Below are 26,343 nucleotides of genomic sequence, written 5' to 3'. Positions count from 1 at the left end.
CCATTCAGAACCTTCTCTTGGAGCTGTGGGGAATGTTGATGTGGCTGTTCCCCTGGCCTCCCCTCCTTCCTGCCCCAGGGCTGTGGGAGGAAGAGGAAGCCCTGGTTAGCCTCAGTAGGGTGTGCCTGTGGGACAGGAGGCTACTCTGGTCTGATTAGGCTCCTATACTCAGTGTGTTGATTACTAATCATTGGGACTCCTGACAGTCTCACATAGTAAGTGTCATTTAACTCTGTTCACGAACATAGTAGGCCCACAGTGCCTTTTGCCTTTTTTTTTTGGAGGGGAGGTGAGATGGGGGCAGGGTTTCTCTATTTGGTCCCTGCTGTCCTGGCACTTGCTATGTAGATCAGACAGGCCTTAACTAAACAGAAATCCACCTGCCTATGTCTCTGTCTCAAGTACTGGGATTTAAAGACGTGTGCTACCATACCCAACATGTATTTGTTGGTGAAGAGTTTGGAGTTTAGGGAGAAAAAAAAAGTGTTAAAAACTGGGGTCTTTCCCTCAGAAGATAACTGAGGTCTGAAAGTGAACAACTTAGTGTTGGAGTGAAGAATAGGGGATGGGCATGAAAAGCCAACTGAGTCTGGAGGCTGATGGGTGGGAGGCCTGCCAGGCTGTCCTGGAAAAGCCCTCCTAGGAGGGAGGGGAAGACCTTCAGGCCCTACTGGGGATGCCACCCACTAAGTCCCTGTGGGAACTTTGGGACTTAGTAAGGGTGCTGGGGTGAGCAGATACACCGCACTGTCTCCCTGTGGTGGAAGCTCTGCTTCCCTGTGGTGGAGCTGGTGTCTGCTGTGTCTGCTGAACACAGGAGAGTCACCTCCCAGGGTCTTCATCCCTAGTGTCCCAGCCAGCGAGCGCTGCACTGGTGCTGGTGGGGCTTAGGTGGAGGGGGCACTGGAGTGCACATGAAGACCCCACTCCTCCAACCCCTTCCTGCTGAAACCTCAGATCGGTACTTTTTCTCACAGGCTGTGACTTCTCTGAAATGCACATGCAGTGTGCTGGAAGCGCCTGTGGGGCTTCACACGTGGTGTGCTGGAAGTGCCTGTGGGGCCCCCCTGGGCTTCCCTGCCCCGCTGCACCTCAGACCCAGGAACACCGAGTATCCCTTTGAACCTTGGGAGCCTTGCAAGGTCTCGGCTGCCTCTCTTTTCCTGTCTCCTTTCTTGACTTCCCACACAGTTCATGTTCATTCCCATGTTGCAGCTCTCTCTCCATTCTCTCTGTTGTCTGTCCTTCTCTGACCCTTGAGCTCCCACACATCTGCCGACACCATGAAGGATGCTGTGGACGTTATCCTTAAGTGGTATCTTGGTATGTTCTCAGCAGATGTCAGAGAAGACCCTCGGCCCCTGCTGGGAGAGTGAGCTCTTAGGCCAGGTCTAGTCCCCATCTCCAATTCAAGTTTTGAACTTTTGTGTGGTGTGGCCTTTGGTCATTTGATTGTTTTAATCGTCCCTACATGTTCATTGTGAAAGGTTGCCATGACAACACCTGATGGCTGGCTGCAGTTTGAGGGCAGTCTGTGATGGTAGGCTGTCCTAGTGCAGCAGTGTGATCAGCCGGTCACATTGCCCGGGATGTGAAGGCTGGCACCCAGATCTCTTCCTGCTTTTCACTCCTCTAGGACCCCAGTCCATGGCATGGTACTGCCCATGTGCAGGTGGTCTTAACTGCTCTGTTAACCCAACCCAGAAATGCCCTCACAACAGTGCCTAGGGATCTGTCTCCTGTGTGGTTCTCAGTTTTGTCAGGTTGGCAGTATTAGCCATCACTGAAGAATACTGGCACTACTGGCCTCCATGGGCTTTGTGAGGCGCCTCGGGCACCAGACATCCACCAGCGAGCAGGGCAGACCTGTTCTCTCCCCTTGGAGAGCTAATGTGATTGGTGATTTGGGGAAAGGGTGGGCACCAGGAGTCCCGGGAAGGAGGCAGTCAGAGGAAACAGGCCCGGGTGGCTCCAGTTGGCTGCCTCGAGAGCAGACAGCTGGAGGGTGGCATAGGAAACTAGTGTCGTGTGCCAAAGTCAGCATGCACACTGGTGTTTGCTGAGCCTTTGGTGTATGACTAGTCTTGTGCTGAGGTTTTTCTGCGAGCCCATGCCCCTCTACTGCCCCAGCTGCAGGCCAGGGAAGGGGTACAAGGTGTTAGGCCACTTGTCTGGGAAGACAGAGGCATGGGATTCAAACCCAGGCTCTCATTCTGCGTGGGTGTGAGCTCAGGCCATAGCACTGCCCTCCTGTGCAGCCACAGGGTCCAGGACTCACAGGAGGGACAGCTGCATGCCTGGCGCACGTCATCAGGAAGCCCCTGGGGGGGAGGTAGCAGGTCGCTGTCCCAGGTGTAGCGTGTGTGGTGATAATGCACATTCCCGAGCGTGGGCCAACCTGCTCCTGCCTCAGTTGTCTTCTGGTTCTGCTCTCTGGGCTCTGAGTCTCCAGCTTTCTTTCTGGACAAGGAGCATCTAGGAGAAGGGCTGTGGGGGTCTTGGTGGGTGTGTCCCTAGCCAACTCTCAAGTCCTCTGGCCTACAGGTTCTGGGGCCCCTTGGACAGTAATCTCACCTTTTCTGGGTGGTCCATGTCTTTGGAACTTCTCAAGGACCCACAGGTGGCCTGGTAGAGGGAGAATTTAAGAGGCCCTCTGACTTGTCTGCCTTTTGTTGTCTAGGAGCCAGGGGAGGAGGAGGAAGAAGAGGAGGAAGAGGGAGTTAACAGTCTATCTGAGTGGGAGCTGGGAGGGTAGATGCCATCTCAAAACTGAGTCTGGTGTGTGTGTGTGTGTGTGTGTGTGTGTGTGTGTGTGTGTGTGTGTGTGTGTGTGTGTGTGTGTGTTGTGGCTCAGGTTAGCCTCAGATTTGCTATGTAGCCCAGGTTGGTCTTGAACTCCCAAACCTCCTGCCTCAGCCTCCCTGTACTGGGATTTTAGGTATGGCATCAGCATGCTGAGCCCAGCCTATCTAATAATACTTATAACCTGCCCCTGAGCTCTGCTCCCACCCTGTAATGACATGTCCCAGGTCCCCACAAGATCAAAGCCCAGTGTCTTCAGGCTGAACCACAGAAGAGGTGGAACTCATCCCAGCAAATGTGTCACCCTCTGCTTTTGTTCCTGTGGACAGAGGCCACTGTGCCTGCACAACAGTGAAGCACTGGGCTATGATGTTAATGAAGCCACCCCTCCAGGGGAGCAAAGAAGGGGAAATTGACCGGGAACATTCTAGATCAGATCTGCCAAGTAAGCCTGGACCTCCCTGACCATATGCTTCAGAGTGCCCGGCCTATACCTAAGGCAAAGGGGAATGGGAAGTTGTTACCAGCCCTCACTTGCAGGCTACACACAGGACAGGAAATAGATTTGCTTCTTCATGAGAACGCCTGTTTGTCTAAAACGTACGGTGGGTCTTAAGGTGAGTGGAGTGGTGCCCGGGTCTGTACGTGTCTGTCTCTGCCAGGCTGTGGTTGGAGGCCCTGTATTGGCTCCAGGAAAAGGGGTAAGAAGTACATTCCTCCTTCAGGCACAGCTGGATCCGGGCGCTCTGTTGCACTCTTCTCCTACACTCTGTCTCTTGGGGATGTCTCGCTGTAGTTCTCTCTTGGGCAACCCTCTCCCCAGTCATGGAACGTGCTGCCAGCTTAGCTGTCTCTGCCAGAACAGTGCCAAGTCCCTAGAAGTTCCTGAAAGCCCCCGAATTGTATCCACCCACAGTGAAACTGCTGGGCTGTGCCGCAGCTGCTGCTCCAGGTTCAGCGGAGGCACACACTGTGGGGTGCTGGGGCGACTGATGTCCTGTGGTGTGGGGAAGGTGGCTTTCAGCTGTCCTGTTCACAGATGAGAGTGAGTCCAGAGACAGTGAGGCCTCTTTTTCTTATGAGTCTCTCCTTGTCTAACTCCCTGCTCGTCGGTAGAGTGGCCTCAGGTATGTGGATGTACCTCTGAGGGTTTGTTGAGTTCCGTATCAGCTGTGGAGAGAGAGGGAGGGGGCAGAAACCTTGTCCAACCCCTCAGCCCACAAGAGCCATGTGGGGAAGAGCAGGACCGAGAGCAGTTGTCTCTTTGACAGTGACAGAGACAGAGGGTAGGTGAGTGGCTGGACTCCTGAGGGTGAAGGAAGCTCAGGTGTGATAGCGGGGATGTCACCTAGACAGTTGGGACTTGGCAGGGACATAGACCAACTCTAGATGGTCTAGCAAACACTGACACAGTGAAAGTGCCACAGGTGATCTGGATCCAGAGCCTGACCCCAAGGCTGCACACTGCTACCTTGTTGCTCTAGCTGCTGGCCACTGCCTCGAGGAGGCCCTGTCTAGCCCTGTGCCCTTACATAGCTTCATCCTCTAAAGCAGGGGTTCTCAACCTCGGGCTCAAACGACCCTTTCTCAGGGGTGACATATCAGATATTTATATTATGAGTCATAACAGCAAAATTACAGTTATGAAGTAGCAACCTGGGGTGTCTATGAGGACAGGCAGGCAGCTCCTCTGCGGCTTGCCCACAGGCCATTAGCCCACGGCTGGTTTATGGGGTGTGAGTCTGGGGTCAGTGCCGGGTGACGCATAGGTGGCATGACCAGAAGCCTCAGCGTGTGTTACCACAGAGTATGGACGAGAGAGTGAACGAGAGCTTCTGTGCTCCTCCGGAACAGCGTGCCAGTGGCAGGTGCCCAGGCATCAACACCATGCCTCAGCCCCGGCAGCTGAGTGAGGGTGCCTTCCATTTTTTACTTTCTTGTGTTGTTTTTCCGTTCTGTAAAGTCCACTGTCATGGGTTGGTCTAGTCATGTGACCAACCTCCTGGCATCTTCCTCCTGGCCAGTCAGTCGTGTTTATTGATCTGTGATCGATTGTTTGTCCTTCCCATTGGTGACAGGCACCCAGGTTCTTCCCAGCAGAGCACTTTGGGGACTGACTTGATGTAATTCTGATGGTGTGTCCTTGGCCAGGGACATTCTGGATGGCAGAGAAGCATCGCCTTCAGCCCATGGGTCTGGAGTACTGCAGATTTCCCACAGGCCATTGGCCTACAGCCGGTTTATGAGGTGTGACTCTGGTGTCAGTGCCGGTTGGCATGAGCTGGAAACTGTCTGTGCCTTGTCCTTGCCAGCACTGCTCTTACCATCTTCTTCAGGCAGAAAGATCCCACGATGCCCTTAGCCCATTTCCCTGGTAGGAAATACAGAGTCCTGGTTCTTGTGCCTGGCTGACGGGTTTGGTAACGCTTTTCTCTTTAACCTGTTGGTCTGCCAGGTTGCCTCTCTCTCTGCCTGCCAATTTCTCTGAGCTCTCGGTATATCCTGGACGCACATCACTTGTGGGAGGCGTCACAAATCTCTCCTTTCCTGTGGGGCATTGTTTGGTCAGTAAGAGGTGGAAATGGGAATTTTGAGCCTCAGAGTCATTGATATACCAGACCTAGAGATGCCAGCTTGTATCCCCAGGGCTCCAGAGACTGAGGCAGGAGGATTGCAGGACCTGAGGGGGTGCCTAGCCGCAAGTGCGTCCACCACAGGAGTCACACGACCTGTGACTGCACTGGGGCTCGTAGATGTCAGTACAGGCACCACATCACTCCTGGAGAGCTGGATGCATGTGCAGCCTTTGAGGCATCAGCTGCCCCTTTCCAACTGTAAGTCTTAATCCAAGTGTGGACCGGTGTTTGCCCTGGAGACAGTCTCATGGTTGAGATGTGCAGGAGGCACAAGGTGGTCCCCGGATTCAAAGATTCTTGTACTTAAGTTGGAAAAGATGACTCCTTAGCCAGGCATGGTGCAGTGTACCTGTAAACCCAGCCCTGAGCAGGCCGAGGAAGCAGGCTTGCTCTGAGCCCAGCTTGTCCTCAGTCCCGCATGACTGGACATGAGCAGGCCCAGGGCAGCCTGGCCATTGGCACCTAGATGCCCTGCCCACAGGCTGTCTCCTCCTTCAGGAATGTTCTGTTATTTCCTGGGTTCCATAATTTTATGTTCCTAGAAACTCTGAAAGTCTGAGTGACCAGGCCAGTGGGCAGCCTAGGGATCCTGCTGGGGCTAGATCCGGAAGCCAAAGCTAGCAGGGGCCTTGGAGGTAACGGATGCCCGGTTGTGTGTCCAAACGCCTCCTTCAATCTAAATCACCACATCTGGCAAATGGGGGAAGTCACCAGCTCGGTGAAGATGACAGAGCTCGGCAGCCCAAGGTTGGTGCTGACAGAACCAAGGGGTGTGGTGGGAGGGTTGGGGTGCTTCCATCTTCTGTGCAGCAGGGAGCGAGCCAGCTGCAGCTTCGTGTCTTTCTGGGTCCCTCTAGGTCCCTCAGTGTGGAGTCAGCAGGGTGTCTAGTGTGCAGATGTGTGGGACTGTTGAGGGACGGACTCAGAACCTTAGGGTGGGACTCCTACACTCCTGGTGTCCCATCCTTTGCTGTCCAGCAACTGCCTGGGGCAACTGTGACATGGGATACATGGACAGGGTCCTTCTAATGGGTGGATTGTGCATCAAAGACAGAGGAGCCTAAATGTCTGGCAGGATGGCCTTCTCCAAGCGAGTGGTGGGTTCCTGCAAGGCTATGTGCATGGGCAGTTCACCAGTGTGGCTCTGGGCTGGAGCGGAGCCTGGCATGCAGCAGGTGTTTGCAGTGTGAACCAGACCCATGGGATTGACACAGTGCAGAAAGACCTTGTTTCTCTTGCCTGTAGATGACCTGAGGCCTGAGCCTCTCCAGACACAGTTTGGTTCCAAATGATTCCTTGGGGTTGGGGCTCACTGGCAAAGGATATTTGATAGATAGCGCCACCACCTCTTCCCCTCCCGATCCCTGGTTGTGACAACCAGACCTGTCCTCAGACATTGTCACCTGTCTAAACAGGTAAAATCACACCTTGGGGTGTGATGACAGTGAGTGACCAGATGATAGGAAGTTGGTGGCTTCCAGATCCTGCCCTGTGTTAGTCATCAGACTGAGCCCCTGATGCAAGCAGCCTAGCCTCAGTGTGTAGATGGGAAACGGAGATTGCTCTGTTAACTTCCCTCCTCCCATGGCTGGACCTTGACAGAGCAGAGCTACATGTGATCCTAACCTGTCCAGAGGCTTTTCCTGTGCCCCGAGTCCCCAGCCTCATGGACCACAACCTCCGGTTCTTGTAATACCGCATGAGCTTGTGGGAAAGGAACAAGCAGGGTACTGAGGATAGGTATGAGCGGCCTACATGAATGAGCCCATGGGCAAGCAAGGGTGGACAGGCTGTGCAGCTTCTAGCTGTTATATCCCTTTTGCTAAGTCTCATGCAGCCTCCCCCACTCAGCTCAGGGTCACAGGGAAGAAGGAGCACAGGGCTCTGGCCAGCCCTCAGTGGGGTGCTGAGTGACCCAGGCTCCAGCATGGGGGTATATTGTCTTCCTTCACTTCCTAGCCTCTGGTCCGAGGACTCCACTATACAGACATGGGGCGACCCCTCTGCTTTTTAAATGTGGTCCATAGCCTGGGGTGGGGCTCAGTGATGAACATTTTCTCAACATGCACGGGGCCCTCGGTTCATCCCCAGCTCTGCAGAATAGTAACAAATGTTAGGGGGGTATCAGTTCAGGTACCAGATTATAGTAGGTCCTGTCCCTGCAACTTGGCATAGCCCAGGAGCAGGAAACAATTCAGCCTCCTTTTAGAGGTCTCATGGGGAAACTGAGTCCCAGAGCAGAAAGTGACCTGGCACGTGAGCACTGCAGTGGGATTTGTGCCCAGGCTGCAGGACATTGCTCTGCCCTCTCCCAGGCTGTCCTCAGGACACCACAAGGGAAACCTGTGTGTTTTGGAAGTGGCATCCTACTTCACCTGTGCCCTCAAATCCCACCTGGAGTGAAGTTGGAGGCAGCATGGTCTCTTAGCCCAGCCCAGGTTGGGCCTTGCTTTAATCTTGACTCTAGCTAAGGAGTTCAATCTCTCATAGCCTCCTGGGCCTCATCTGCAATTGGGTGTCTAGTGCTGTCCTCATGGAGCTTGAGAGGACTCACTGTGTACATAAACCAGACTGGCTGGAACTCAGACCTGCCATGTAGGTCCTGCACTGTAACGTCAACACTTGAGAAACTGAGGCAGGAGGATTGTTGTAATTTGGCACCAGATTGGGCTGCAGGGTAAAACTGGACAGAGATTAGCACAAGGGTGGCCCGCAAGGAAGCTGTTCTGAGAAGCATCTTCAGAGAGGGAGAGGAAGTGTGTGTGTGTGTGTGTGTGTGTGTGTGTGTGTGTTCCACATTACTTGCATCAGCAGAGATGGATCATGGCCAGGTGTGCAGGACTCCTCACAGTGCTCAGCCCCCACCCCCAGCTTCCTGCGGAGTGGAGACAGGATCCTGTAGGAGGTGGTGCAAGTGCAGGAAACTGGGCTCCTACAAGGTTGTCCTGGCCCTTTCCTGCTCATACTGTCTGGACAAAAGCCCAGGGTGAGGCTTCACCACAGGCTCAGACGGAGCTAGGAGCTGAGCAGGGCACAGGGCAGACTGTCCCCAGCAGTGTGCGTTAAGTGGGACAAAGGCTTTAAGAGCCTCTAGCTTCAGACACACCTGGGGTGCACATGTGCCTTAGTAAAGCGTGTAATAGTTCTCAGTCTGTGGATCCTAAAATGTATGTAAAAGTCACAGACCCATCTCAACAAAGTGGTACATACCAGTGATCCATACAAGGGCAAGTCCGGAGCTCCAGGCTGCCTTTCAAGTCCCTGTCTCAAAGACAACAGAGTAAAACAGACAAACTAACCTCCAACTGCATGTGGATCTCTCGTCAGATGTTGCTAGGCTATGAACAGGAGACTGTGATGCTCCCTGTGTATCTGTGAGTTTAATGAAAGATCAAATATGTGTTCTAGAATTATGCATTTTCCTCTTCCTCTCCAAAGCTGGCCACCTGCGTCCTCCTACTGGCTTTCCTGAGAACCAGACACATTTTGGCCTTGTCCTAGGGCCTTGAAATCTTGCCCTGCTTGCTTGCCCACGTTTCACTGTGCTGTTGTTGCACTAAGAGTCTGCACACCAAGCCATAAGCCCCAGGCCTGTTTGCCTCACGGCTTTGTGAAGTACCCAACCGGAACACAGCCACCTACAGTCTTGTGTGTGGCACCTACATGACTTCTGTGCTGAGTCAGAACCCATCTGACCTTCAGAGACCTTCCCTGAAGTGACTTGTGAGCTCTCCAGGTTACACACAGAAGCTGGGGGTGAGAAGTGTGTAGGAGCAGAGCCGTGCCTGGCTCGATTCCCCAGACTAGCTTTCTGATCTTGATGTACAAGATGTTGTGGCCGTGGTAAGGACTGTATGCAAGCCTTGTCTGAAGCTGTGTGGTATATTTGACTTGCTTTGTTCCAGACATCCATGTTCCTCACTGAGAATTCTCCCAGCCTTGGAGTGGAGAGGTCCTGAGAGGATCAGACTCATTGCTCCCCACTGCTCCCCACTGCTTGTGCCTCAAAGGGGGAGGCAGGAGTGGCATTGGGGTCCTGCCTCCATCATTCTAGGTAAAACTTTACAGATTAAGTCAGGGCCAAGACCTTGGGCTCTTGAGACAGATGGCTTCCAGTTGTGTGACCTTGGATGCCTCAGCGGCCTGAATCTTTGTAGGTGGTTGTTTATGAAGGAGACTGCTAGGGACAGAAGGTGTGCAGGAAGGAAGCAGTACTCCGTATCCCTCCTCCTCAGTGCCACCCTGTGTTACCCCACAGTGCTCTCCTCTGGACCACCCTGTATGCCCTCCTCCCCGATGCCACCCTGCATCGTCCCCAGGCTTAGCAGCAGCCTTGGCCTCAAGGCCTTTCCCATTCTCTCCCTGCTGGCTTTCTTGTGTGGCTCCCCTCCGGAGTGGGTTTGTGGTCTCTGATACCTAGGGCCCCCCAGCCGTTTATGGGGGAAGCAGAGTGGCCCAGAAATGCGATGGCATCGCTGCCTGGCAGTTGGTAGTTTGAGAGCTAGTTCCCTGGGGGCAGGGCCACACAGCCTTTCTGGGTTTGTGGACGGGCCCCTGGCCATTTTTTAAATGTGGTGGCTGCTTCTGCAGCCAGCCACCTGTACTGTTAGCTCCTGCTCACATCTCCTTTTTTCTTGATCAGTTGAAAATGGAGAGAGGCCAGTTAAGAAGTACAGATGGGTTTAAGCCAAAATGTCAGTTCCTTCCCTCTGCTGTGGGTGCTTGCACCTCAAACTGGGCGTTTCCTTCTGTACTGCACCTGTGCTGTGTCTTTTGTGTTTTCTCTTGTTAGAGACAGACTCTCGTGTAGCCCAGGCTGGCCTTGAGCCCCCTGTGAGGCTGAAAATGTCTTCTGTCTCTGAATCCCACTGTTGAGTGGCGCAGTCACACAGTAGCTGACTGTCTGGGGCAGGTGCCCCCCCCCCCAGACCTTCCTCACTTGCTTCCCCCTTCCGGTCCCCTAATGGCCCTTTCTGGGAACTACATGACCTTGGGGTGGGGCAACATTGAAGGACAAAGCTGAATTTGGAAACTGACTTTTCCGTTTCCTTCGCTGTGTGGTTTCTATCATCATGTCACTTGTGGGGCCACAGCCTCTTCCTTTAGCAAACGGGGACAAACCCCACCTCATGGCAGTGGGCCACGGGTGACAGACACTTGGCTTTAGGCAGATGCTCATTTTTTTCATTGTTGCCCTATTTTTATTTTTTAAAAGAGCTTCTTTGAAGAGTCTAAAGCGTGGGAGAATGTCTTGACAGCTATTCCTTTGACAGAAGATTAATGTCCAGAATGTACAAAGAAGTCAAGAAGGTAAACAGCCAGAGACCAAGCCACTGAGGCAACAGATGACTAATGAAATAAACAGAAAGTTCGCAAAAGATGGAACACAAGTGGCCAATTAGCACATTAGAAAATTAAATTCAACTTCTCAAGTCATTAGAAAAATGCAAATAAAAATTATAGTGAAACTCTACCTCGCCCCAGTCAGAATGGCGATCATTATGAAAACAAATGTGGGCACAGAGTGGACAGAAGGAACAGTTATGTTCCGCTGGTGGGGAGGCAGACTGCCATCACTGCTGTGGAAGTCAGTGTGGAGATTTTGTTGCTATTTTCAATACTATTGGGAATGGGGTGTTTACTTAAATTTGTTTTCTGGTAATTTGCTACTACTGTATACAAAAATCAAGTGACTTCATGTTGTTTCTTGATGAGATGAATTTGTTCCCAGAAAGTGGAAGATGGAGCCTTTAGGATTTTCTATATCTGAAACCATAATGTTTACATTTTCATTTACTTTTTCTGTTTGGATACTTTTTCTTTGTCCACTAGGAACTCTACTGTTCTGGAATAGACATGGTGAGAGCAGAGTTCATGCCTTTTTAAGAGCTGCTTTCCGTTCTGCTGTGTTAAACGTGTTTTAACTGAGAGTAGGAAGGGTGGGGGAGGAGGGGAAGTGTGGGGAGAAAAATATATAGCTCCATTAAAAACAATAAAAAAGAAAAAAATTATCACATGCCATGATCACACGGGACTTAATGCATTGCTTCACCGACAGCCCCTTCCCATGTTTGCATTGCTGTCTCAAGCTGAGTGTAAAAATCCCCACAGCTCAGAGGAGCTCAGAGAGGTTAGGTGCTGATAGAGCAGCACCACACAGCTGGGTCTGAGTGCAGGCAGCCTGTGCCATTTCTGTGCCTGGCACACAAATGGAAAACCTAATAATCCCCTGATGCCCTCATCACAGGACGACAGTGAGCAACAGCACCAGAGGCGTGTTTTAGGAGAACATGTCCCCCAACAACCAGGACTCTACAGGGGACATCCGAGTGTTTCAGTCTTTTTCAGCTGCTGCTTTGGGTGGCAGTTAGTTTGCCTTATTAGCGTTTCTGCCCTGAGCACAGTTATACTTGACCTGCATCCTCACAAATCTAGGTCTGTAGAAGGCAGAGCCCACTGTGCAAGCATGGGGCTGACGGGCAGGACATGGATAGCCCCTGGTTTAGTGTTGACTAGTGACCCTCCTGTAAGAAGAGAGCTGTAGACCCCAACCCTGCCTCTCACTGTCCTCTGAGTCAATGTTGTGTGGTAGAGCCCAGCTCAGCACAGAGTAGAAAGTTCTAGAATAGAGGCTGACAGTTTATGACTGCTCTTGTGGCTGCTGTTTCAGGGTTTGTGGTGTACTGGCAGTTTCTGAGGCTGCTGTTCTTGTATTGTGCTTTCCCTTCTTTTCCTTCCCCCCACCTTGACAAAGCACACACATGCTCCTCATTGCCTGTGCTCCAACCGACATGAAAGGCCCCAATATTCACGCACATCCTCAATTCACTCATTATTTTCTTTTATCATTGCATTGTGATAGGGAGGATGAATGCCCTGGTGTAAGCCTGCAGGTCAGAGAACTCTGTAGGGTCAGTTCTGTCCGCATTTCTGTGGGGCTGGGGACTGAACTCAAGTCACCAAGCTTGTGCAGCGCCCTTACCTGCTGAGCCCTCTTGCCAGCCCACTCCTGCCTGCTACACCTCAAGTTGATTTACACCCCTGGTGCAGTGTAAGTGCAGTGTGAACAGTTGTTCTACACTACTGTCTAGGAAAAGCCGGCAAGAAGCCCACACATGCTAAAACAGGCAGTTTTCCCTCCAGGTGGAGATGAGCCTTTGCCCTTAGAGCCTGGTGAATCACTCCCAGCATTCCCTGGCAGGCATGCTGTTGTGTTGTTTACTTTTCTGACATTCAGGATTGAGAGGGTGGAAGAGGCTTACAGGGACTCTGGCTCCCTGAGTCAGCAGTACCTTGTGAACACCCTAGAGCGGTGGTTCTCAGCCTTCCCGATGCTACAGTGACCTCCAACTCTAAAATTGTTTTTGTCGCTATTTATAATTTTGCTACTTTTATAAATCATAATGTCAGTATTTTTGGAGGTGGAGGTATGCCAAAGGGATTGCGACCACAGGTTGAGCACTGCTGTCCTAGAGGAACAGGTGACTCCCCACTGGCAGCAAAGGTCTGCAGTTTCCCCCCAAAGATCTGGTGCCTCCGGGAGCCTAAAAGCCCCTGTGCCTCAGCCCACTCCTGACACAGCATCTCCACTGCTCTACAGGACTGTGGGGACAGAAAGCCCTGCTGAGCAGGCTCGAGGACTGGTGCCCAGGGGAGGTGAGTCTGCCCAGAGACGCCACTGTCCTGACAAGCCCTTAGCATAAGTGCTTCATTTATTCCCTGCCAGCATCAGCTGGGTGAGTTTTCTGCCCAGCTGGCTAGTTAAGATGTAGGAACAGCCAAGCCTGGTACACACCGGGAATGCCAGCACTCAGGAAAGTGCAGGTGCATTGTGGGTTATAGGCCACCCTGGGCAGTGGTACTGAGTGCCTCCTACGGGCACCATCCAATGTTCATGTTGTTGGGAATGATTACCGTTGCTCCCCTTGACTGGAGAGGAAAGTCTCTTGTCTATGTTGTGAGCCAGCAAGTTGCAAGGGTGGGATTTGAACCCAGTTCTGTAGAACTCCTCCTGCCTGCTGCTGTCACTGCTAGGACAGCAGTGTTTCCTCAGAGCTGCCCTCTGACTCATCCCACCTGCCTAAGAACAGTTGTTTTCTTCTGCACAAGCATTGTCTTGTCCTGGGTCAGGCCTGTAGTTCTTGCTATGCATCTGTGAGCATGCTAGAATTATAAAAGCAAAATGCAGGCAGGGTGGATTCTGAGAACACTGACTGGCCGCACAATAACCTTTTGCTGTCCTATGTTCCTTTTCCTCCAGGGTTGCTATGTCAGTCACCAATCACAGGTGCACACATGCATGTGCACACACATGAATACTGTACTGCCCTATTCTGCAAGCAACCCACAGTTAAAACATCCCCCGACACACACACTCTACCTTTTCACCCCGAAAGGGCAGTGGTTCTAACTCCAGCTAAGGTGTGGTTGGTGACTTCCTCGGCACGATAGTCATTGGAAGAGGCAGAGTTTGGATCTCAGGTCCACCAGGTAGACTTTGTGTCCTAGCCAGCCTGCTCTGTCCCCTAAAAGTGTCTCGGGATCAGTTTTCTCATCGTGGATCCAGAATTGAAGCAGGGAGCATCTCTGGCATTGGCAAGAGTGAGTGAGCTATTTTTCTAGTGAGAGGCCCTTGCTGTGATTCTGATGCTCAGGTTGCTGGCCCTGGGCAAGGTTGATCTGTCTCAGCCTTGCAGTGGGCAGTCCCCAGTTTGACTGTGGCAGACATGAGAACTTGAAGCTTGAGGCTGTTTCCTCAACTGAGTCCATTTTCACTTGCTGTGCCCCCTGTGGGTGGGCTGGCCCACCCTGAGCCCGGTCCTTTGATGATTTTTGTCAAGCCTTGTGTTTAAAATCCAGTGTCACATTTCTGCTCAACTCCCCAGACCCTCCTGTGTGTGCTGAACCACTTGTGGCCTCGTCACGTGGGGTTCTCTCCCTGTGCCTTCTCAGTGGCTAGTCCTGCTTCCAGGAACACCCTTTCCTGCCTGCTGCCTGCCACTTCTCCCTGCTGCTCAGACCTCAGCTTGATAATAGACTGCCTTTCCGAGGACCTGTCACCTCCCAGTGTGAACCCACAGTGCTAACTGAGTTGAAAGTGATAGAACTGGGTAAATCTGGAACCACCCAACTGATTCCAGCAAGAGGCTCAAGGGGCAAGCAAGGAACACAGGCTCCCAGACACTGAGGGCAAGGCAGAGAATGGGCGAAGTGGACTGAGATGGTAGAGCATCTGCCCACTGTTTGCTGGCCTCCAGCTGTGGAGCCTGAGTACTGATGGTGATCTGGGCAGGGGCTGAGAGGAGCTGGCTCTGCTTTCCATAGGAAGCCTCTATCTGATAAAAGCATTGCTGGATTCTTATTCTCTGGTCAATAAGGTCTGGAGAAGGGAGATGCATTACCATTTCTGCTCCAAGCGTTCCCTTCCCAGCGGCTCTTAGCCACTTCCTTTACCTTTACTCTGGGTCCCTGGAGCAACAACTAGCTTATTATCACAGCATGCATATCCCCTGTAAGCATGCATATCCCACTTCTTCACCAGGGCCTGTGCAGTGGAGACTGCTGTCTTGGCTGCCTGTCTCCCGTCTTCCCAGTCCTGGGCTTAGTGCATAGACTTTAGTGCCAATTTGGTGAGCATGTCCCAAATGCAGGTAAAGGGAAGGACAGTGTTGAAGGAGACTGTTCCCTGCAATGCAGTACAGGGCAGGCTAGTCAGGACCCTGGCTTAGCTGCTTCCTCGTTGGGTAACTGTGGGCATCTCTCTTAACTTTCATTTCCTCCTCTGTATGAGGCCTTGGTCATTCAGACACTCATTCCATCATTATTAACTGTTCAGGGAACTGAGGACACAATTCCCCTGTGCACGCTGCAGGATCAAGCAGACCTGTGGGTTAGTTTTTTGTTTTTTTCAAGACAGGATCTCCTGTGTCTCAGGCTGGCTTCAACCTGATGTTTTTTTCTTTCACCTCCCACATGTCAGGTGTCACAAGCATTAGCCACCGTACCTGGTTTATGTGGTCCTGGGTGGGTGGGGGGGTCAAACCCAGGGTTCTGTGCATGCCAGGCAGACCCTCCATCCCAACTGTGGACACCCAGTTACCAAGGTTACCTGATATGGCCGGCGAGATATTAAACCAGGCTTGGGTTGGAGGGGCCACAGCAAGACTGAGCCTGTGACAATTTTATTGAGAGCAATCAGACTTCTTACACTTCTGTCAGAAACAGAATACAGTGGCAAGTGCCAGGATACAGTGATGTAAACGACACAGGGTACACAAATTGATGTCTAAGACCAATTGTCCTGTCAAGCTTCTCTGCTTCCTTGACTTCTAAGGGAACATACAGAGAAACACAAGGCAGCCTGAACACTCCACTGCCTGGGGAATCACCTCAGTCTCAGCAACTGAAAAGCACGCTGTGCCCCAGGAGCCATGGGCTCTTCGAGAAACCCTAGGACGCCTGCTTCTCAAGGCAGCGAGGCCAGGCCAGCTCCATAGTTCCCTGCACCAACCCTACTTTCTGTTTGATACCGGCAGGCTTGAACTTGGAATCCTCCTGTATCAGCCCCCCAAGTAGCTGACATACAGGCTTGTGCTGGTGTTTCCAGCCTTTTGATAATAACCAGCACTACCATCCTTCGTTGTCAGTCAGCCAGCTGAAATACTGATGGAAACTCCAGCTGACTGACCAGGGCACTGGAGCCGTGGTGGTGGAGGACTGAGTCAGGCTATCACCTGAGGCTCTCCGGGCTGTGAAAGTCCAGGACGGGAGGCTCTCCGGGCTGTGATAGTCCGAGACGGGAGGTGCTGTCAACTGCTTGTCACTGCGCATGTCACCCCAGCATCTACCTTGTGTCCTGGTGGGCCTGCTGACACTCTCCTTCTTTCCACAGATGCACACCAGGTGGGCCTGCTGACCCGTCGATGAGGCGGGCCCCCTGCCTGGGCCTGCGCCCTTGGCTGGGCATGCGCCTATCGGTGCGTAAGGTGTTGCTGGCTGCTGGCTGCGCACTGGCCCTGGTGCTGGCCCTGCAGCTTGGGCAGCAAGTGTTAGAGTGCCGGGCAGTGCTCGAGGGCATGCGGAGCTCAAGAAGGATGCGGCCAGAGCAGGAGGAACTGGTGATGCTTGATGCCAACCAGGTGGAGTACCGCTATGGCAAGGCCATGCCACTCATCTTTGTGGGTGGCGTACCTCGCAGCGGCACCACCCTCATGCGTGCCATGCTGGACGCGCACCCTGAGGTGCGCTGTGGGGAAGAGACGCGCATCATCCCTCGTGTGCTGGCCATGCGGCAGGCCTGGTCAAAGTCTGGCCGGGAGAAGCTGCGACTGGACGAAGCAGGTGTGACAGACGAGGTGCTGGATGCCGCTATGCAGGCCTTCATCCTGGAGGTGATTGCCAAGCATGGCGAGCCAGCCCGTGTGCTGTGTAACAAGGACCCCTTCACGCTCAAGTCCTCTGTCTACTTGGCACGCCTGTTCCCCAACTCCAAATTTCTGCTAATGGTGCGCGATGGCCGGGCCTCCGTGCACTCCATGATCACTCGCAAGGTCACCATCGCAGGCTTTGACCTCAGCAGCTACCGAGACTGTCTTACAAAGTGGAACAAGGCCATCGAGGTGATGTACGCACAGTGCATGGAGGTGGGCAGAGACAAGTGCCTGCCTGTGTACTATGAGCAGTTGGTGCTGCACCCCCGGCGCTCACTCAAGCGCATCCTAGACTTCCTGGGCATCACCTGGAGTGACACAGTCCTGCACCATGAGGACCTCATTGGCAAGCCTGGGGGCGTCTCCTTGTCCAAGTGAGTGGGGCCCCACAGCTCCTCCCAGGCTCCAAGCGGCAGGTCGAGTCTGCCCTTCTTGAGCTGTGCTATTTTAGGCAAGTGTCTGTGCCTCTCTGAGCTTCAGCATCTTTCTGTGTAATGGGGAAAGGTGTGGGAATTGGGTGACTGAAGGCAGTTTTGCACCAGAAGCCTTGTGGTATGGAAAAGCACAGACAACATGAGGAAAGCAGGCACTCAAGACCGAAGGCCCAGACACCTGGGTGTCCCCAGGGACTTCTAGCCTGCACATCAGTATTGATGTCTTCTTCAGGAACACATTGCTCATGTCAGTCTTAGATATCACCAGTTATTTATAAGGAAACGTGGACTGGGCCAGCAAGATGGCTCAGTAAGTAAAGGGGCTTGCTGTGCAAGCCCAGAAACTGAATTTGACTCCCAGAATCTACTTAAAGGTATGGCGGTGCCCCACATGTACACATCATGTACACATAATAAAAATGAGTGAGTAAATTGGAAAATAATGAAAGAGAGGGCCAGTAGGTATAAAATGCTTGCTGTGAAAGCATGGTGGCTGAGCTCAGCTTCCCCAGCACCCACATACAAGCCACACATGGTTGCCAGGGACTCAGGAGTCAGGAGGGACAGAAGGCAGGTCCTGGAGGTTGACTGCCAGCCCAGCCAGCACATCGAGGTTAGGGGAGAAGTGATCGAGGACATCAACATCTGGCTCCCACATGTACTACACAAATGAATAGACATGCACATGTGCACACAGACACAAGCACATACAGTGAAGGAAGCTGCGTCTGCATTGCTAGCACACGGCTGTGCTTCCTGGTGTGAGTGGCTTCCATGAGGCACAGCACCCTGGCTGCACTCGCACAGCTGGTGGGGCACGGCTGTCCAGGGGCCAGGACTGCCCAGCCTTCCTGCTGCCCCCATCACCTGACGAGACTGTCCTCTCTCCCCAGGATTGAGCGGTCCACGGACCAGGTCATCAAACCCGTGAACTTGGAAGCACTCTCCAAGTGGACCGGCCACATCCCTGGAGACGTGGTGAGGGATATGGCCCAGATTGCCCCCATGCTGGCTCGGCTTGGCTATGACCCATATGCAAACCCCCCCAACTATGGGAACCCTGACCCGATTGTCATCAACAACACACACCGGGTGAGTTCATGTGCACACACAGGAGTGTGAGCGTAGGCTTTAGCAGGATGTGTACTCCAGTCTCCGGGTCAACAGGTGTCCTCTCCCTGTCACCTCGCCCAGCAGGTCTGTTTATCTCAGGATTTACTTACCTTTCCTTCCTGCCTCCCTGGTCTCTTTCCATGTGTGCAGAGATGTTAAGAGAAAACATCTATAAAGAAAGAATGGACCCTAACATTGAAATTCCACACACCAGAGCTAGAAGCTGTTGAAATTACTGTTTGCCATGCCAAAGATACTTAAAGGAAATGACTTTGACAGTCATTTTATAAGAGCAGCTCAGTAGCTCATGGTCAAGTCTACTTGGCGTCATCCATCTTCTTGAACGCTTTGGGTTCATAGCTGAGCGTTCACACAGGTGCCCTTGTGGTTACAGTTCTGATGTACAATGGGAGGATAATGAAGTTGGCACATTGCTGTTGGTCACTTAGCTGCTGGGACATCCAAACACAATGTGCCACCCATTGGCTTCCAGTCATGTGGAGGCTCAGGGCACAGTTATGTATTCGAGGTGTGCAGAGACTATATTGCACGTCCAGGCTGTACTGCATGGCAGTGTACGCCCGCATGTTGTTTCTCACAGCATCACTCCCACGCTCCTGAGAACAACTGTGTTCATTTATGGAGCGTGTCTTCCTGTGTAGTGCAGGCAGCCTTGGACCTGTGGTCTTACCATGCCTGTCTCCTGAGCTGATGGAATTACAAAGAAGTGCCACATCACAACCACATTTCCGTGGTTTTTTGAGACATGGTCTTGCTATGTTGTCCAGTTCCTGGGTTCAAACCATCCTCCTGCCTTAGCCTCCCAAATAGCTACAACTCCAGGCATGCATTACAATTCCTAGTTAGCCCAAAGAAATCTTTGTTGCCTCTTTGATTCCCATTCATGTTTCATCTTCTGTGTGAGCAGTGCTGGGGATGATCCCAGGACTCAAATGCCCGGCAAGTGCCCTACCACTGAGCCACATCCCAGCCATAATGTTTCAGCCCTTATAGAGATGCAGACCCGGCAAGCACCCCTGCACAGCAGCAGCCCAGGCATTCTCAGTGAGGCTGTATTGGCGTCTGCTTTTATTATACATATTATTAATTAATTCTTATTCACAAACAAGTTATTCTTCAAACTCCATTTCCATGTTTTATATTCCTTACAGAGGCTCCATCTGACCTTATTGGACAGCTAACGACAGCGCTGCAGAGTGTGAATGTGGGCAGTTAGTTTGTGTCAATTAAAAAGAGGCTCCTGGTAGTGGTGCACACCTTTAATCCCAGCACTCAGGAGGCAGAGGCAGGTGGATCTCTGTGAGTTCGAGGCCAGCCTGGTCTACAAAGTGAGTTCCAGGAGAGCCAGAACTGTACACAAAGAAACCCTGTCTGGAAAAAGCAAAATTAATTAGTTGATTAAAATAGAAAGAGATGGCCTGGCACAGTGGTGGAGCCTCTCCAAGCATACATGCAGCTCTGGGTTCCTGTCCTAAGTGATGATGGTAGTCTAGATTTAAAAACAACCCTCACGGTGACAGAAATCCAGCTCTGGGCGTCCAGAAGGGCCACAGCAGTGACAGGAAGGCACACCGGGGTTCCATTCTTTCCCTTTTATTTTACTGTGGTGTGTGTGTGCCGCAGGGAAGTACAAAGCTCCCAGGGAAAGGCCAGACTCTAGCATATGAAACAGGAATTCTAGTGAGTGCTGATGCTGGATCAATTCTTCAAACTTTTTTTTTTTTTTTAATAAAACAGTGCCTAATTTTCTCCCAGAGAATCAGAGACATTCCAGTTCCATCCTTGGATTTCTGGTTTTGCAAGGCACGAGCCCTGGTTTGATCTCCATGGTGTTCAGCCTGCGCTACAAAAGGATACCCCTGAGGAAAAGCCACGTGGGAGCTGAAGGGCAGACATGGGTGCATGAGTGCTGTGGGCAGTCTCCCTGTCCTGGGCCCTGGGCCTCGGTACCTCAGTGCTGAGACATGAGACTGAGACTGTGTATGGAAATGTACAGTGGCTTGGAAGGCTTTGGCCCAAGAAAACATACCAGGTTTCTCATTAGTCATTTTTATATAGCGTTCATGTTGATTTGCTCAAGGGCTTTACATACCAGGTTGAATAAAAGATATCTGCGTTAATGGGTAAAGTTGCACAGCGGGGTCCCATTTGACTCCTGTTGACAGCAGCAGGTGACACTGTGAGGATCACACCCTCAAGTCCTTGGTCTTACCCTCTGCCAGAGGACTTTTTCTTCCCTATTTAACCTGGCTGGTTTCACCTATCTGGACCTCACTTTCATGCTTACATGGTTGCAGAAACTTCTGGTCACTCCTAACCACGCCTTTGCTTCACCACCTTCCTGGCATGTCTCATGGCTTCACATGCCTGTGACAGTTTGTGTGTCCTGTTATCTGTATATCATCTGTACCCTGTCAGGAATATAGTGCAGGGGAACAAGAACTCCATTTACGTTGTCCCATGGAGGTAGAATAAGAGGCGCTCAGTAAATGTTGCTGAGGGAAGATGGATGGATGGATGATGGACAGACTGGATCTGTGATGGATAAATGGAGTGATTGTGTAAATGGTGGATTGATGGGGTACATAGATGAGAGGGGAGTGGGGGAGAAGTGTGTAAATGGTGGATTGATGGGGTACATAGATGAGAGGGGCGTGGGGGAGAAGTGTGAAAGTGATAGGTGGGCGGGTGGAGAACTGGGGGAGCAGAGGATGGGTAGGTGGATGGGTATTTGAATAGACATATCAGTGATGGTCTGGATTTTACTCTGTCCATTTCTCCCACAATGACACTTATCTTCTTTCCTAGGTCTTGAAAGGAGACTATAAAACGCCAGCCAATCTGAAAGGATATTTTCAGGTTAGAAAGCCCAGAGCAGGAGTTCTGCTTTCTGTTTTTCTGACTAGGCCCCACCTAAGAGTTGGTCCATAGCTGCTGCACTTTGCCATGGATGGATGGATGGATGGATGCATAGATGGATGGGTGGGTGGGTGGATGACACTCATCATAAACCTGACTAGTGCTGAGTGGTTGGGGGGGCGGCGTCTTTAAGTGACTCCTCTATCCGAGGCCAATCTCAGCAGTACTTTTTTCAGCTGTTCTGCCCCTTGTTCTCTGACTGGAAGATGACTGGGGACTCTGTGAGGACTTTAATTCTCTAACTTAAACCCCATCCTAAGGTGACAGTTGTCAAGCACATCCCCATACATACTTTTCTTCTGTATCTGAAGATACGAGTTACAGGATCATGGGGCATGTGACTAAGTGGCCATGAGCCACACTTCCCCATGCATTCCAACAGCTGGGCCCACCATCCCTGTGCTGTCCCTGAGGACAGTTCATGCAGTGTCAGGGTCAGTACAGCTTGTGCCTTCTGACAGCATGGGCTTGTAGTCTGACACCATTGTGCTCCCTTGGAGGCTAAAATACTGTCTTTCAAATGATGAGATGGTCCTGAGATGGGTAACCTTGTGCATGTATTTACTTTTGTAAGTGAGGTGGTGCATGTTTATACAAGTTTACATGTTCTTAGGGAGGCCACATGTGAGTATCAGGCATCTTCCTCAGTCTGTCTTCCTTCATGCATGTGCATGCGAGCCTGTCTTTGTGTGCACACATACATGCACACATCCCCTGCCTTTCTATCTTGTGTTCTGAGACAGTCTCTCAGTGTGGGCCACCCTACGGCGGTCACCGTTTTAACGGTCAAACTCTGGGTGTGTGAGTTGGGGACAGCGGTGTTCTGCTCTTACCTTTGTAGCCTGTGTGTACATTTTGTGCTGATTGTGCTTCCATGGCACACCTGCTGCCACGGGATCTCCATGTCTGCTGGGTGAGGTTGTGACCCTTTTGGATGACATAGTATGTATACTGATATGCCTACCCAAGTTGGCTCAACTACTCCCTTCCATGGGTTCTTGATTTCGCAGCATCTTACGAAATGTCCTGTGTGGGGAGAAGGAACTTGTTCTCGTAGATTACAGCTTTAAGGGCTGGACCAGCAATGGGGTTGAAGCCTGGGAGGGTGGAGCAGATGGATACAACACATGATGCTCCTGTCCTAAGCACAGTGAACCCCTCATGTGTCCTGGGGGGGGTTCCTGGTGGGGAGAGAAAGAGGAAGGTTTCCTGGGGAGGGGGTTCCTGGTAGCTCCAGAGTTCTTCAGTCAGTGGGCTCGGACTGGGTCTCCTAGAAGGAAAAAGAACCCCCCTCATCCACCACTTGGCCTTGACCCATTCATCCGCCTGTGTCCCTCCAGGTGAACCAGAACAGCACCTCCCCACACCTGGGAAGTTCGTGATGTCCAGGTGAGCTCTCCTGCTGCCTCACTGAGGCTCCCAGCCCTGGCTAAAGTGCCCATCCTTTCAGCCTTTTCTCAGATGTGTCCACTAAGGTGGACAGATCCTGCCCCATCTCGTTTCCATGGTGACTGGCTAGGGAGCTATTTATAGAATGGAGGCTTAGTCTGTGAGGCGCAGGAAGGATCGTGGAGGCAGCGATCCTAAGCCCATGGGTACAACACACAATGCCCCTGTCACCTGGGAGATCCTGTCCTGAGCACAGTGAACCCCTCATGTGTTCTGTGTGTGTGTGGGGGGGGTTCTGGTGGGGAGAGAGAGAGAAAGAGGAAGGTAGCGTCTGTCAAACCGCCTCTGTAACAGCCTCAGCCTTGGCTCACAGCGACCAGTGTTCTCATTGTGGGGCTCTTCCAAGAGTGCCCCAAGGTGTTGGCCAGTTGATGCTTTGTGCATAGCACACAAAGGACACACAGCTCCCCGCTGTACAGAAAACCCCATGGCCGTCTGTATCACACACCAGCAGCTGACTTCCTCCGGTGCCATTTGCAGCCTTAACTCTTTCCCGGGGATTTTAAGTTGGGGACCGTCCGATCTCTGGCAGTCAGGATTCTCACAGCAACTGTGTGGAAGGATTCATTACAAAGAGAACCTGGAAGAGAAGAGTGCTCGCCATCTGCCTCTGCTGCCTTCATCTTCTGCAGATCTGTTAGAATCCTAGACCAGCCCATTTCCAAAGCCGGCTCAATCCTAACTGACCGTTTAAATGAGATGCCACATACAGGGCCTGCCAGCCAACCCAGTATGGATTGGCTTGAAATAGGGACTGATACCTGTCTTTCCTCTGAAACTCATTGTATTTAACAGATAATTTTTTTGGCGGTGGGTGGGGTGCACTGTTGAAGCCAGAGCTTCATGTATTGAACCTCTGCAGTTGTGGCACATGCAGGCAGGGGCTCTACCATGGACCTGTCTCTTTTACTTTTTGAGATAGGATCTCATTAAGCTGTTTAGGGTGGTCTTGGATTCACTGTAGCCTCGATAGACCTTCAGCATGTGACCTCCTGCCTCAGTATCCCGAGTAGCTGGAAAGACAGATCAATGCCACCAGGCCTGGCCTCATTTATTCTTTGTAATTCAGAGAAGAGGATCAGAGACCAGGTTAATATGTAGGTGAGAACTCAAGAGCCAGTTTTACATTTAGATTCTCCCCAGCCATCTGGAATGTATATCTATAAAACCTGTGCACTCCTAAGAATGGACAGAGACAAGTAGCCTCCTTTGGCCTCTGTGGGTACCTGCACCCCATGTGTGCAGAAATACTAACAATAAAATAAGTGGCACACACCTTTAATACCTTCACTCAAGGAGCAGAGGTGGCTGGATCTCTGTGAGTTCTGTGCTAGCCTGGCCTATATATATCAAGTTCCAGTACAGCCAGTGTTGTGTAGTGAGATCCTGTCTCAAAAATGGAGGGGTGGGGTAGAAAACAAAATAAATAACATTGCCCCGTGCTGATGCCACCTCCCCTTTCTCAGTCTCTGCAGGGCTCAGATGTTGTGTGCACACAGAAGTTGGACTAAACCGAGCACATTGCTTCCCCTCAGTCATGCCATGGTCTGCGTTCATCTCAGTGGAAACAAACGTGGAACCTCTGCCTTTGGATGCTTCAGGGTAGACATTGAGGAGAAGACTACTTCAGCTTCAGAAACTTAGGAATTTTCTATTTTTTTCTCCTTGAGAACTTTTTTTAAAGAATTGAATTTGCTATCTTCCCTGATGAGTGGCTCCTTTGGTGGCCTCATTTTCTGGGACAAGACCCGTGACCCATGACCCGTTCCTCTCCTTGACTCGGACTCTGAACTCAGAGGATCTATTTAAGAGTTTAATATATGGGTTCCCTCCATCCTTTAGTGCTGTTCAGTTTCACAGAGAGAAGAGTTTATTTGAATAAAGTAAACAGGCTGCTATCTGTGCCTTACTTCACACCGAGTGAATAGGGTTCTTTTCTGCCCTCACAAGGGGTGACAGGTGACACTGGAAGACATAACTGTGCTGCTAAGGGCACCGCTGAGCTCCCACTATCCCACAGGAAGAAGAAAGGAAAAGCAGAGTCCAGAAAGATCAGTGTGGGGGGTTCCTCCTAGTAAAGTTTGTGGTCACTTGAGTAATTCTCGCAGAGGCTATATGGCAACAGATAGAGCATTCAGCTCAGCTCTTAGACCCAGGCTGTTGTTGGAGGTGAAACAAGCAAACATGGATCTTATCCACCAGTGCCCGGGAGGGTGTGCCCTAAGCCTCCCTCCATACCCAGATTTTACTGCAGACCACTTCTCTCAGGGAGCATGTGTCAGTGCCTTGGAGGCAATCTCTCTGGTGTTGTAAGGAGGGGCTGCTTGTTTGTTTCCCGGCCACCCAGCAGCTCAGACCCGAAATAATCATACAGAAACTATATATTTCCAAGCTGTTTCCTCCTGCTTTGTTGGGCGAAGTAGTTTTTTGAGGGTTGTTCAAGGTGACTTTTCAGGTGGTCTTGGTCCATCAAACCATATTTGTCTGGAAGCAATCCACAGGTTCTCATCCTCTGTGGAAACAAAAAAAAAAAAAAGAACCTTTTTTTCAAAGCAACATATACTTAGACTCAAATTCTGAAGTCAGGATATCTTTAAAGTATATATGTTGGTTACTTAACTCCTTCACAGTCAAAAAATTCAAAGAAAACACAATAATATACATAGTCCAGACTCTATGTATATTCCATTTTTATGTGGCTTATTATTTTTTTACTCCTCTAATCTATGACTGTCTGTACTGTCTCTTTAAAGACTAGCTTTTTTAAAAATACCAATTACTTCTTTTTATAACTGTCTATATTCTTTTTCCTCTCCCAAGCCTACGCACATTTATCCAATACTGTGACCCATTTAAAGGTCTTTTATGTCTGAATCTGTCCTATTGTATATCTGTAGTTCTTTATTGTCCAGGAGCACATCTTAAAAGCTTAAGCTGCAGCATTGCTAGATCAAATATGGCCATGCCTGCTTGCCCCGCCCAGTCCAGCATGGTGGAGCTGTTTGCTGCCTCTGAGAGCCATACATTGCCCCATTTTTAGGCACACAGGCAGTTTATAATGCTATTAAGCGAGTTGTAGCATGTTGCTCACAAACCCCATTTAATTGCTCAATAGCCAGACCTCTCAAGAAAGAGTTTGCACTGGCAGCACAGCCCAGAAAGTCAGCATTTCAAAACCACATAATCAGGAAAACCTCTCTTAAAGAAGCTTCTAGCAAACAGAGCCCACCCAAGAAAACGCTACTACCAAACCATGCTTAACTCTGTTCTTTTGTGTCTAGGATTCCTTTTTATGTTTTCTCAGGTTTTATGTGGATTTAGTCAACCATATTGGTGCCAATTTGTTGTAAGGAGGGACTGCTTGTTTGTTTCCCGGCCGCCCAACAGCTCAGACCCGAAGTAATCACACAGAAACTATATTATTTAAAACACTGCTTGGCCCATTAGCACTGCTTCTTATTGGCTAATACTTATATCTTAATTTAACCTATTTCTAGTAATCTGTGTATTGCCAATGGCTGTGGCTTACTGGGTAAAGTT

General features: G+C 51.1%; 1 protein-coding gene across 1 annotated transcript in view; it reads left to right on the top strand.

The window, feature by feature from the left end:
• Tpst2 (tyrosylprotein sulfotransferase 2) overlaps nucleotides 1-24,717 on the top strand; it is a 31,875-nt gene extending 7,158 nt beyond the window's left edge. The window contains exons 2-6 of the mRNA XM_075983512.1: nucleotides 16,330-17,241; nucleotides 18,195-18,393; nucleotides 21,244-21,294; nucleotides 22,695-22,743; nucleotides 24,270-24,717. Coding sequence (XP_075839627.1) covers nucleotides 16,361-17,241; nucleotides 18,195-18,393; nucleotides 21,244-21,294; nucleotides 22,695-22,736 — 1,173 coding nt within the window. The 5' untranslated portion in view covers nucleotides 16,330-16,360 and the 3' untranslated portion in view covers nucleotides 22,737-22,743; nucleotides 24,270-24,717. The remainder of the gene's footprint in view (nucleotides 1-16,329; nucleotides 17,242-18,194; nucleotides 18,394-21,243; nucleotides 21,295-22,694; nucleotides 22,744-24,269) is intronic.
• Nucleotides 24,718-26,343: the final 1,626 nt, after the last annotated feature.

Source organism: Microtus pennsylvanicus, chromosome 1, assembly GCF_037038515.1.
Source record: "Microtus pennsylvanicus isolate mMicPen1 chromosome 1, mMicPen1.hap1, whole genome shotgun sequence".
Taxonomy (NCBI): domain Eukaryota; kingdom Metazoa; phylum Chordata; class Mammalia; order Rodentia; family Cricetidae; genus Microtus; species Microtus pennsylvanicus.
This window is presented reverse-complemented; position numbering and strand designations above follow the sequence as displayed.